This window comes from Heptranchias perlo, chromosome 34, assembly GCF_035084215.1.
Source record: "Heptranchias perlo isolate sHepPer1 chromosome 34, sHepPer1.hap1, whole genome shotgun sequence".
Lineage (NCBI taxonomy): Eukaryota > Metazoa > Chordata > Chondrichthyes > Hexanchiformes > Hexanchidae > Heptranchias > Heptranchias perlo.
In genome coordinates this window covers 3181982-3195445 of record NC_090358.1, presented here as the reverse complement: position 1 = coordinate 3195445, position 13464 = coordinate 3181982, and the positions used below count along the sequence as shown (strand labels likewise).

The 13464-nt window shown below is 45.2% G+C and overlaps 1 protein-coding gene across 1 annotated transcript in view; it reads right to left on the bottom strand.

Annotated features, from left to right (window-relative positions):
• Nucleotides 1–13464, bottom strand: part of LOC137301574 (stereocilin-like) — a 35672-nt gene that overhangs the window by 20217 nt on the left and 1991 nt on the right. Inside the window, exons 3-9 of the mRNA XM_067971128.1 lie at nucleotides 12059–12241; nucleotides 11159–11197; nucleotides 10893–11060; nucleotides 7223–7360; nucleotides 5394–5458; nucleotides 3254–3377; nucleotides 56–144 (exon numbers count right to left, since the gene is read on the bottom strand). Of these exons, the coding sequence (XP_067827229.1) occupies nucleotides 56–144; nucleotides 3254–3377; nucleotides 5394–5458; nucleotides 7223–7360; nucleotides 10893–11060; nucleotides 11159–11197; nucleotides 12059–12241 (806 nt within the window). The remainder of the gene's footprint in view (nucleotides 1–55; nucleotides 145–3253; nucleotides 3378–5393; nucleotides 5459–7222; nucleotides 7361–10892; nucleotides 11061–11158; nucleotides 11198–12058; nucleotides 12242–13464) is intronic.

Sequence of the window (13464 nt, the reverse complement as noted above, 5' to 3'; positions counted from 1 at the left end):
CAAATACGTAACCTCACTTCCTACCGTCCCCAGAGGACTGCGAGCTGATACTTACTGGAGGTCGAACAGCAGTTGAGGCCGCATTCTCTGCACCGTCTCCGTAGAAAGGACAAAGCTGTTCGCTGATTCCAAAATACAATTTCTCTGTGAAAATAAGGGCACGGTTTTGCTTTAAACGTTAAGACATTTCTTTTAATATATTTATTTTTTTTAAAAACTGACAATGTTTTTCATGTTTGCTTAAAGAGGCCTCTGGTTCAACTCCATTAGTGTAAAATTCGCCGAACTTCAAAGTTATTTGTTGTGTCAATTGCTTTGGGGAGTTTCTAAGTGACATGATAAGGTGCACTGTAAACAAGGCCAATGATGTTCACACTTAATATTTGCACCCTGAGACAGGATGGGTGGTGCAGTAAGGTTACCGTGAGCTGGAATTTGCCGGGATAGGTGGGATACAAAGGACTGGAGGAACAATCAGGTTCAAATCTGACTCTTCCCTTCAGCCTGACTGAAAATCAATTTGATTCAGCGATTGTTTTTCTAACTCAGTTTTTTTTTGGGGGGGTTTGAGATGACAAGCGGGTTGGTTTTATTCCACTTGGTGATTGGAATTCTGTCCTCCTCCCACCTTCCCGGGGCCATGTGCTGAACTCTGACCGCCCAAGGCGCTGCCCATCGATCTATCAGTGCTGAGTAACCATCCCGGTGATTTATTCTCCCCTCCTCTGCGGTGCCTCAGGATGGGAGCTTGGGGCGTGATCCTGAGCCCATGATCTATCACCCCATGGTAGAGCAGCCACACTTTGGCTGCATCCCTCAAGCAAGTTCTTCAGTTGTTGGCATTGAACACCTTACACTGACTAGACGGTCACTGTGTCTCCAGATATTGTTCAAACCCGTTCACCCTCATATGGCTACTGCTGATTCATTTGTATTTTTTTCCAAGAAATACGAAATTACACAGTATTTACAGCATAGAAACAGGCCATTCGGCCCATCTGATCTATGTCAGTGTTTATGCTCCACATGAGTCTCCTTTCACCCTACTTCCTCTAACCTTATCAGCATATCCTTCTATTCCTTTCTCCCTCATGTGTTTATCTAGCTTCCCCTCAAATGCATCTATACTGTTCGCCTCAACCACTCCTTGTGGTAGCGAGTTCCACATTCTCACCACTCTCTGGGTAAAGAAGTTTCTCCTGAATTCCTTATTGAATTTATTAGTGATGATTTTATCTTTTAATAAAACTCTTTTTTGATGATAAAAAATAAGTTTTCTTCTCTTGAAATTCAGTCCCAGAGTAAATATAATTAGCTTTAATGGCAAAGTTATACTGTTGTCACCTCAGTGTATCACTAATGATTGATGTCATTGATCTGTCACAGAATAACTGCAATCAGTTCAAAGCAAACATTTTTCACCCCATTATTAATCAGTGTTGGCAAAGAAATGACTTCCATTGGCCCTACGCTAATGTTCCGTAATATCGCCCGTCTCCGCCCCTGCCTCAGCCCAACTGCTGCTGAAACCCTCATCCGTGCCTTTGTTAGCTCCAGACCCAACTATTCCAATGCTCTCCTGACCGGCCTCCCATCTTCCACCCTCCATAAACTTGAGCTCATCCAAAACTCTGCTGCCCGTATCCTAACTCGCACCAAGTCCCGTTCACCCATCACCCCTGTGCTCGCTGACCTACATTGGCTCTCAGTCCAGCAATGCCTCGATTTTAAAATTCTCATCCTTGTTTTCAAATCCCTCTATGGCCTCGCCCCTCCCTATCTCTGTAACCTCCTCCAGCCCTACAACCCTCCGAGATCTCTGTGCTCCTCCAATTCTGGCCTCTTGCGCATCCCTGATTTTAATCGCTCCACCATTGGCGGCCGTGCCTTTAGCTGCCTCGGCCCTAAGCTCTGGAATTCACTCCGTAAACCTCTTTGCCTCTCTCTCCACCTTTAAGACGCTCCTTAAAGTCTACCTCTTTGACCCTCACCTGTCCTAACCTCGTCTTATGTGGCTCGGTGTCAAATTTTGTTTGATAATCGCTCCTGTGAAGCGCCTTGGGATGTTTCACTATGTTAAAGGCGCTATATAAATGCAAGTTGTTGTTGTTCAGAGCTCTGGGGCTATGTGTAAGCCTGCTCTACCTAACAAGAGCGAGCAATATGAGCTGGCAGTATAACTCATCACTGAAAACTTTGCGTGGCTGTAGGCAGGTACTGGTCTCTAGCCAATACCTGCACATTAGCAGAACTGTTAGGCGTGAGTTTTACAATAAAATAAAGAGTAAGACTAATCTCAAATCTATTTAAAGAGGGAGTTACATTGAAATAAGTGACATTTTTAAACCAAATTGAATGAGTCTCACTTTAAATAAATGAGACTTGACAAATGTGAACACCATAACATCCTTTTGTATCTTTTTAATCTGATGATGTTGGCGGGCTGGGACGAGAGGTACTGATATATCAATTTGAGAATTTATCGATGTTCCTTCAATACTTTAATTAAGTACAACCAGTAAGAGTCACATTGTTGGTCAGTCTAGAAGATGGAGATTGTAAGCAGAAGGTGAGCCTTTGAATATTGCCTGAATGTAAAGTTGTTTTCGACCATTATTAATCTAGTTATTTTGCCTTTATTAATCGATGTTGGAACATTGGGGATCCCAAAAACAATATAAACATAAGAATCACAAGGGGGCATGCAATTTTTTTATTGTTAAAGTGAAACTGTCTGAATGGTGATAACCCAAAGGTAATGTCTCTGGCCCAGATTTTCCATTTTAGTGCACTGGGAAATTCTGCAGTCCCAGCCTGAGATTTACAGACCATTAAAATTAAAATGAATTGTCAGCAAATGACAGGCTGGGGTTGTGGAATTTCCCGTGTGTGCCACGATCGCTGAAATAAAAAATCCTCCCTTTCCCTCTTCCCCCCCCACCCCCACTCCCGAACCCCCTCCCCCTTGTCATATAAACCAGGTCAACGCAGGTTTGATTCCCTCGGGAACGGGCTCCCTGGGGAGACGGTGGAAGCAGTTAGTATTGATTCATTCAAAGGCAAATTGGATAGATTTCTTTCGGAAAATAACATTTTGGGATGACTGAGCCAGTAAGGGAGTTAGATGAGTGCGGCAAAAATAAAAAAGAAAACTGACTGGAAGGAACGACAGAGATACCAGCAGCAGTTATGTCAGACAGCGAGCTGATTGAGTGACAGGCCTGTGAGGTAAGCAGAAGGCACCTGAACTTACCAGAGGCACCTGCAGATCGATCGGCAAATCCTGGAAGAATCGTAGGAGTTTCAGGAAGGTATTGGGCGTCACTAGATGTTTCAGAGTCAGGCAATCCACACCACGTGCCACAAATCCAAGAGAACTAAAAGCATGTACAAGGTGTTAAAATAAATAAAAGTCATCAGTCTCTACAAATGATTAAAAAGTTTACGCATGAAACCAGCATTGTAAACTGTAGGGTCGCATCCAATTAACATCAAGTATTTACACCCTGGTTTCTGCACTACGATTTTAGTAAAATGTAATCCAGTTGTAGGTTGTGTCTTGTGAGGGAAATTTGAGCTGCATAACACCAGGGTGAAGTACCGGTGGAGGCAGCGCTGGTTGCCGGTGGAGGCAGCGCTGGTTGACGGTGGAGGCAGCGCTGGTTGACGGTGGAGGCAGCGCTGGTTGACGGTGGAGGCAGCGCTGGTTGCCGCTGGAGGCAGCGCTGGTTGCCGGTGGAGGCAGCGCTGGTTGCCGCTGGAGGCAGCGCTGGTTGCCGGTGGAGGCAGCGCTGGTTGACGGTGGAGGCAGCGCTGGTTGCCGCTGGAGGCAGCGCTGGTTGCCGGTGGAGGCAGCGCTGGGAACTACTTTTGGTGATGAATGAAGAGCATCACAAGTGTGTCAGCCATGGCACTCTCGCCTCTGAGTCAGAAGGTCAGGGGTTCAAGCCCCACTCCGAAGACTTGAGCGCATAATCCAGGCTGACACTCCCAGTGCAGTGCTGAGGGAGTGCTGCACTGACGGAGGTGCCGTCTTTCGGATGAGACGTTAAACTGAGGCCCCATCTGCCCTCTCAGGAACATTCTATGTTTCAAAAACCCTCCGTGTAAAGAAATTTCTACTAAACTCTCTCTTCGCTCTGTTAATGACCACTTTAAATTGGTGACTCCTTGTCACTGACTCTCCAGAGTGAGCCTCTGGCTCGGTGGTAGCATTCCTGCCTCTGAGTCAGAACGGTGTAGAGTTCAAACCCCCCGCTCCGGATAATCCCGGCAAGTGGGGACCGGAGCTCCGGCTTTGAATTCTGGGTTGACATCCAGCGGGATATTCGTGTCCGGTGGGTGTGGGTGACGTTCCCTCCCCCTCATCATATGGGTTGTGGGAGCCCATAAAATCCTCCCATCCTATCGGCTGGTATAAAGATGGTTACAGCCATGGAAGGAGCGTTCACAGCCCGTCAGACTGCGAATCAGTCTGTGAATCCTTCCACAATTCACTCTGTTCTCCAAGGGAAGAGAGTGAAGATACGAAAACAACAACTGACTCTCCAGCCGGAGGTGCAGTCAACAGCACGGACGGACTTAAATTTATCTTCCTCCACATGACCGACCGTAGCAAATATCCACGTTCTCAAGGGTTTCCTGGCAGAATTCTGACCTCCTACTTTGACCATCTGAACCCACTGAGCTGGTTTGCTTACATAACAACTAAGATCCATAGCTTGAAGTGCCGTGATCTGGAAGGATACAGAAAGTTAGGCTGGGTAGCTCTTTTTCAACCAGCACAGACACGATGGGCCGAATGGCCTCCTTCTGTGCCGTAAATTTTTCTACGTTACTATCCCCGCTCACGGCCGCCATGCAACAACAACAACAACAACCTGCATGTATATAGCACCTGTAACGTAGTAAAAATATCTCAAGGCGCTTCACTGGAGCGATTATCAAATAAAATTTGACACTGAGCCACATAAGGAGATATTAGGACAGGTGACCAAAAGCTTGGTCAAAGAGGTAGGTTTTAAGGAGAGTCTTAAATGAGGAGAGAGAGAGGTGGAGAGGTTTAGGGAGGGAATTCCAGGACTTAGGGCCTAGCCAGCTGAAGGCACGACCGCCAATAGCGGAGCAATTAAAATCAGGGATGGGCAAGAGGCACGAATTGGAAGAGCTCAGAGATCTCGGAGGGCTGGAGGAGGTCACAAAGTGACGCTTGTTGAAGAGTGTGGACATCAGGATCAGACTTAGCTGCGATTGATGCAGCAGAACAGCCAATGACTGTCACTCGCTGGGCTCAGACGTGGTGCTACGACACCGTGACAGATGGGTAACAGGCTCCGAGGCTCAGTGTATCGTACGGTTCCATTGCTGGAAAAGAAAAACTCAAAGCAACTTACCTAAAGAGATCTTCAGTCATGTTGTGGTTATTTGCTTCTAAAACTTTCCTAAAGAGCATCTGTGCCTGTAAGAAGGGAAGAAATCTCCTGAAGCATCAAGTGACACGGCCATAACATCTCTTAGTTTCCATGCACACCCCTTTTAAACACAAACTTAGGCTTTTATTTTAAAAATCGCAAACTTTATCCCCTCCTAAAGCATAACTCTTGTTGGGTATGGTGCAGAAGTCATCTGCCACCATCTAGGACTTCCCCCAAATGGCCACTCTTCATGAGTGAGCCCAAATAGAACCATAGAAAAGATACAGCACAGAAGGGGGCCATTCGGCCCATCGTGTCCACGCCGGCTCGAAGAACAACCAGGTGCCCATTCTAATCCCACCTTCCAGCACCCGGTCCGTAGCCCTGCAGCTTACAGCACTTTAGGTGCAGGTCCAGGTACTTTTTAAAAGAGTTGAGGGTCCCTGCCTCTACCACCAATTCGGGCAGCGAATTCCATACACCCACCACCCTCTGGGTAACAAAGTTTTTCCTCATGTCCCCTCTAATCCTTCCGCCAATCAGTTTAAATCTATGTCCTCTAGTTCTTGAACTCTCCGCTAGGGGAAACAGGTACTTCCTGTCTACTCTATCTGGGCCTCTCATAATTTTGTACACCTCAATCAAGTCTCCCATTAGCCTCCTCTGCTCCAAGGAAAACAATCCCAGCCTATCGTAGCTGCAATTTTCATGTCCTGGCAACATTCTTGTAAATCTTCTCTGCACTCTCTCCAGAGCAATTACGTCCTTCCTGTAATGTGGTGACCAGAAGTGCGCGCAATACTCCAGCTGTGGCCTTACCAGCGTTTTATACAGTTCCATCATTACATCCCTGCTTTTGTATTCTATACCTCGGCTAATAACGGAGAGCATTCCGTATGCCTTCTTCACAACCTTATCTACCTGTACTGCCACCTTCAGGGACCTGTGCACATGCACTCCAAGATCTCTCACTTCCTTTACCCCTCTCAATATATTTCCGTATACTGCGTATTCCGTTTTACTGTTTGCCCTCCCTAAGTGCATTACCTCACACTTCTCCGGGTTGAACTCCATTTGCCACTTTTCCGCCCACTCCACCAGCTCATTGATATCTTCTTGGAGTCTACAGCTATCCTCTTCACTATCAACTACACGGCCAATTTTTGAGTCGTCAGCAAATTTGCCAATCATGCCCCCTACATTCAAGTCCAAATCATTAATATATACCACAAACAGCAAGGGACCCAATACTGAGCCCTATGGCACTCCACTGGAAACGGATTTCTATTCGCAAAGACACCCATCGACTTTTACCCTTTGTTTCCTGTTACTGAGCCAATTTTGGATCCAATTTGCCACATTTCCCTGTATCCCATGGGTTTTTACCTTTCTGGCCAGTCTGCCATGTGGGACCTTGTCAAGTGCCTTACTAAAATCCATGTGGACAACATCCACTGCACTACCCTCATCAATCATCCTTGTCACTTCCTCAAAGAATTGAATCAGATTTGTAAGACGTGATCTTCCCTGAACAAATCCATGCTGACTATCCCTGATTAAACCATGCCTTTCCAAGTGACAGTTTATCCTATTTGACAGCAGGCAGCATCACAGGCCAAATCCAATCTTGTCCGTAACCAGGATGCACATGCGTACACCTCCAGCCGGGCTTCCAGACAGGAATCAGGAGTGGGTCAGGTACTTCCTGCCCTAACTAGCTGAGCTAGCGGGGGAGCCCCTCGTTTATACTTTAATACAGGACCTTAGAAAGAGTTAGTCACAAGCGTTGGTCAGATTGAAAATATTACCTGTTGCACAGACCATTTCATTTGTGTTGTGTCTGTGGTGTTGGATAACAGCATGTTCACCTTTGACCTCAAAGATAGTAGAGGAATGTCCTTAATAAGAGAATCTAAATCTTTGAGCCACTTCACATTGTCAGATTCCTAGCAAAATAAAACATGGAAGTGATATGGCAAACAGAGATGCATTGCTTTAAGAATAAAAATACATTTTGTCTATTTTATACCCTTCTAAAATATACGCCTCTGGGTTTAATGCGACATTAGCAAACTGATCAGATACACGGCAGTTATATAGTGCGTGCTGCAACACCCCACAAAATGGTTTTGGCATCGCAGCCGCACAAAACATGCAGTATAGCTGCAGTCTAACTTGGCATCAGTTTGGCATTCTGCACCAACAGTGAGATCACCCGGAGGGAGGGTCTCTCTCTGGTTCATTTTAGCTGATCTCAGTCGGGTCAGTGAAAGAGGGGCATCAATTGGCCTCAGTATCACTGGGATTGGAAGTGGAAATATGTAGGGTTCCAGCTCCCGATTGCTAACCAGTGATCTGCCCCATGTGGACGTCACATAATAATGGGCTCGGCTGTGTAGTTTCTCCCATGATAAAATATCCTGCCAGCAATCATTGCCTAGGCTCGTACACGTACAGCTGGTACTCAGGTGAGGTGTTAGCAGATGGCTGGCACCTGTGGAACCATGAGGTAAAGAAGAAAGAAAGAAATTGCATTTCTATAGCGCCTTTCACGACTTCAGGACATCCCAAACTGCTTTACAGCAAATGACGTACTTTTTGAAGTGTAGTCACTGTTGTAATGTAGGAAACACAGCAGCCAATTTGTGCACAGCAAGCTCCTACAAACAGCAACGAGATAATGACCAGATAATGTTGTTGGTTGAGGGATAAATATTGGCCAGGCCAACTCCCCTGCTCTTCTTCGAATATGGCTGTGGGATTGTTTACATCCAGCTGAGGGGGAAGACAGGGCCTCGGTTTAACATCTCATCCAAAAGACGGCAACTCCAACAGTACGGCACTCCCTCAGAGTGTTAGCCTGGATTTTGTGCTCAAGTCTCTGGAGTGGGACTTGAACCCTCAACCTTCTGACTCAGAGGCAAGAGTGGTACCCACTGAGCCAGAGCTGACAAACCTCCTACACGCCCAGTGGGGAATTATACTTGATGGGAGGATGGGTTGAAGTTCTGGCTGTATAGTCCTCGAGCCCATCTCTGACCTTCGCTCTCGTCAAGCCTCTTCTGGGAGTGCAGCATTGGTGAGTTCACCCTCCTATCCCTAGAATCAGCACCTTCAGGATAGGAAGGGTAATAATTGGAGGGTGGGATGGGAGAACAGAATAACATTCTGAACCAAACAATTATTTGAGGGCAAATAACAGCAAATCTGAAATAATTCATAGAATCATAGAATAGTTACAGCACAGAAGGAGGCCATTTGGCCCGTCGAGCCCTGCCGGCTCTCTGCAAGAGCAATCCAGCTAGTCCCACTCCCCCACCCTATATCCCCATAGACCTGCAAATGTTTTGCCTTCAAGTACTCCTCCAGTTCCTATTTGAAGGCCATGATTGAATCTGCCTCCACCACCCCCTCAGGCAGTGCATTCCAGATCCTAAACACTCGCTGTGCGAAAAAGTTTTTCCTCATGTCACCTTTGGTTCTTTTGCCAATCACCTTAAATCTATGTCCACTGGTTCTTGACCTTTCACCAATGGGAACAGTTTCTCTCTATCTACTCTGTCTAGACCCTTCATGATTTTGAACACCTCGATCAAATCTCCTCTCAACCTTCTCTGTTCCAAGGAGAACAACCCCAGCTTCTCCAGTCTATCCACGTAACTGAAGTCCTTTATCCCTGGAACCATTCTAGTAAATCTTTTCTGCACCCTCTCTAAGGCCTTCACATCCTTCCTAAAGAGTGGTGTTTAGAATTGGACACAATACTCCAGCTGTGGCCAAACCAGTGTTTTACAAAGGTTCAACATAACTTCCTTGTTTTTGTACTCTATGCCTCTATTTATAAAGCCCAGGATCCTGTATGCTTTTTTAACCGCTTTCTCAACCTGCCCTGCCACCTTCAACAATTTGTGCACATATACCCCCAGATCTCTCTGTTCCTGCGCCCTCTTTAGAATTGTACCCTTTAGTTTATATTGCCTCTCCTCATTCTTCCCACCAAAATATATCACTTCACACTTCTCTGCGTTAAATTTCAACTACCATGTGTCCGCCCATTCCACCAGCCTGTCTATGTCCTCTTGAAGTCTATTACTATCCTCCTCACTGTTTACTACACTATAAAATACACTACAAAATACACTCCACTACACTATAAAATATAATTATTTAGGATTTAGGAGACTGATTTCTGGGGTCAGGTTACTGACCAAACAGTCCACTGTTTCCGAACTCTGACAAATGAATGGCTCAGGTTACTGTGGTTAAACTCAAACTTGTTCTTGGGCCAGATCCAGGTAAGGTGTCAGAATACTCTAACCAATCACTCACCTCTACCGGCTTCAAATATCCTTCTTTAATGAAACTTCACACTTCCCAATCTCTTTACAATCTACAGACTTATCTATTATTCAGGGACTATCCAGACGTAAACTCCTTTGCTCTGGCACGCATTTATCAACTAACGCTGGCTGATAATGTGATCAAATATTTAAATTACTTTTAAATGTTAATTCCCCAGTGTGATTAATGCGTGGTCAAAATCATTGTCTTCTAATGCACAGAAAGTTCAAATCCAGAAGGAGGATTGAATTCGCAAAGACAATGATTAATACCCACAGTTCCCTATATATCTTATCTCGTTTCATTAACTCTTGTACCTACATGTTTATGATCCTATGGAGTTGCTCCTTATCTTAAAAAAAGCATTTCCCCTCCAGTTTTCTCTTTTCCTCTCTTAAAAGTGTTAACTTTGGCTCAGTGGAAGCACCCTTGTCTCGAAGTCAGAATGGTTCAAAAGTCCTGACATCAGCTAACTCAGCACGGTCAACTGGGTTGGTTTGGTTACTCACTTCCCTTTAGAATTAAATCTCTTCTGTCATGGATTGAAATTTGATAAATAGCTGAAGACTGAGTTTGGGATTGGACAATCCAAGTTGAAGGAGAATATACAGCATTTATATAGCGCCTTTCATGACCTCAGGAATTTCGAAGGCACTTTGCAGCCAATGAAGTACTTTTAAAGTTTAGTTACTGTTGTAATGTAAGAAACAAGGCAGCCAATTTGCGCGCAGCAAGGTCCCATAAATAGCATATGATAATGACCAGATAATCTGTTGTTTTAGTGATTTTGGCTGAGGGATAAATATTAACAAGGACACAGGGGAGAACTCCCCTGCTCTTCTTTGAAATAGTGCCGTAGGATCTTTTACATCCGTCTGAGAGGACAGACGGGGCCTCAGTTTAACATCTCATCCAAAAGACGGCACCTCCGACAGTGCGGTACTCCCTCAGTACAGCACTGGAAAGTGTCAGCCTGGGTTTTGTGCTCAAGTCTCTGGAGTGGGACTTGAACCAATGACCTTCTGACTCAGAGGTGAGAGTGCCGCCCACCGAGCCACCTGACACAGAGATAGATGGCATTAAAATGAGAGCGAGGAAGAGAGATAAAAGGGTGGAAGAGAATCTTCCGGTACCAACCCACAGCTTATTTACAATGACCTGCTTCTGAACAGGACTCAGTTCACTTTCATACTCTGCCATGCTGGGTAAGGCATGAACGAGTAGACCTGTTGGAATGACTTGCAGGATCGATGGGCTGAGTCCAATCACTGCCGACCCCAGGCCGCTCAGCAACTCCTCCGTAATCTACGGAGTAACAAAGAGAAAAGGAATGGATCAAATCTAATCCCCAAACTGATACGCATAGTGCCTGCCAAATTAATTCAAATCCATGCACTACTTACAGACACATCTTGAAGTATCTTGTCAATTATTTCCCTTGCCTGAAATAAATGTTATAAATATTAATACAGAAACATTCTAAGACGTCATTTGATTGGAGTTGTGATGGAACTGTTGAATCCCACAGGGCCTTACAGCCAATAAAAAAAGGAGACTTGCATCAAATCAGTCTGAACTGGTCTAAACTGACCACCCACGTTCCTTTGTAACGGTAGTGAAGTTTATTTCAAAATGGTTTTGGTCACTTAAGGGTGGATTTTCCATTGACCACAGCCGGGGACCAGAAACCATTCTGGGCAGTGGTCTATCTCACCGGATCACTGCCACTCTTATGCCCCACATGAGCTTCTGACCAGCCTTTTAGACCAGCCTACGGTGCTCTTACCCAACAAGGGCGAGATCCAGGAGCCAGATGCTGCTTTCGTGCGAAAGGAATCTCATCATCACCGCATTCGCTGGTAATAAGATCCCACCAGAGTGTTTAACTAAAGTAAACCTTTCAGTGTTGTTAACAAATCTAATGAGTTTCCCAATAGTTTGATTTGCTCTTTTAAAAAAAAGTCACGTCTACAGTAAGTATTGCTATTAAGTCTATCTTGCTCAAACTATCACAGTCAAAAGGGCTGTCAGGTGACGTACCAGCATTTTGAAGTTGCTGGCCAAGCTCCCCCAACTCATTGACACTCCAATATTTTATTGCCAATCAAACATTCTCTTCGCTCTTGGCCCCTTCCCCACAATTCCTGTCTCCATCTCACCTTCTCCTACCCCTATCTCTTCCCTCCCCCAGGTACAGATCTGAGAGCATCAGCAAGTATTGTTAAAAACACAATTGTCAAAATATACCTGGGTCTGACAACGACAGTACTGAAGTGTATCGAATGAAAAGTGACGCACTTTACCTGGACAGGAGAGAAATTCACTGTACTGAGCTCTGGGAGGATTGCTTGTATTTGTGCAGAATGAAGCTGTTTTATAAAGGATAACCCAAGGATTGGAAGTAGCCCAGCCATACTAGCTAATTCATCAGTTATCAAGACTCCTTGGTCGGTTACGCTGGTTGTTCTGACCAAAAACTCTGTCAGCTGCGTTCAAAGAAAAGGGACAACAGCGACATTAGCGGAGGCACCAACGCTGTTTTACAATAAAGCACGATGGGAAATGTGTGACAGGGAAAGTGTTTACAGGAAGTGTTCACTATTCACAAGACTTTTAGTCTATCACCAGCAGTGTGACTCATGGTGAATCAGAGGAGACGCTGTTTTGCGATCCTTGTGACCACGTAGTTAGACCCCCCCCGGTCTCGTTGTGACACCCGCACTGACGTGAAAGTTAACAAAACTAAAAGCCTCTTCAATATATGAGTGAGGGAAAAATAAAGGCTCTCATTTTTCTAAGGCACTTAAAGAGTGAATATTATATATTTACAAAGTATAATCACTTTAAACAATGGTGCTCCCACAGGGCGTTTATTTTACCACCTGCACTGATGTGATGGGTAAATTAGTAAACTGAAACCATGTGTAATATTTGAGCTAAAAAAGAGAGGCTCTTAGTTTGCTAAGGCCCTTAATCAGTTAGTACGACATATTTGGACGGTATAATCAGTTTAAGTACTTCTAAAGAATTCTTATTCCTTAACAATTCAGTTGTGGCTCAGTCATCACTAAGAGCAGTGGCTGGGAGGCGAGGTCTCAGGGAGGAGGAGGTGTACAAGTGAGTTGGGAGGTTGTGGGGCCTGGGGACACAGGGGTCATGGGTCTTGGGGTCATGGGTCACAAAGTGGAGGTGTAAGACCCAATGATGAGGGGGTTGGAGGAAACAATGGCAATCTGGCAGCCTGAAATTGGATGAACGAGGGGGGGAGGGGGGGAGGGGGGGCGAGCAACAGGCTCGAGGCCAGCCACTGTATTAGCTGGAAAAACAAACGGGGGAAAAGGGGGTAGGTGGACCATGGCCTGATTCAATTTCCCCATAATGCTGTTTAGGTGGGGAGTTCCAGGATTTTGACAGACCAATGATGAAAATTGCCAGTATATAATAAACATCTCGTGTCTGGTGTGCGTCCATCATGTTTCAGATGCCACTAATTGAGGTAACGTACTTCAGAGTGTCAAAATTATAAGAAAGGGGTGGGGGGAAAATAGTTATTTCATGCTGGTATCTTCTGACCTGGAATTGGACATTTACAAGCATTTAATAATCTATGATCCAGACTAGGCTTGTATTCCCTTGAGTATCAAAGATTAAGGGGTGATCTAATTGAGGTGTTTAAGATGATTAAAAGATTTGATAGAGTAGATAGAGA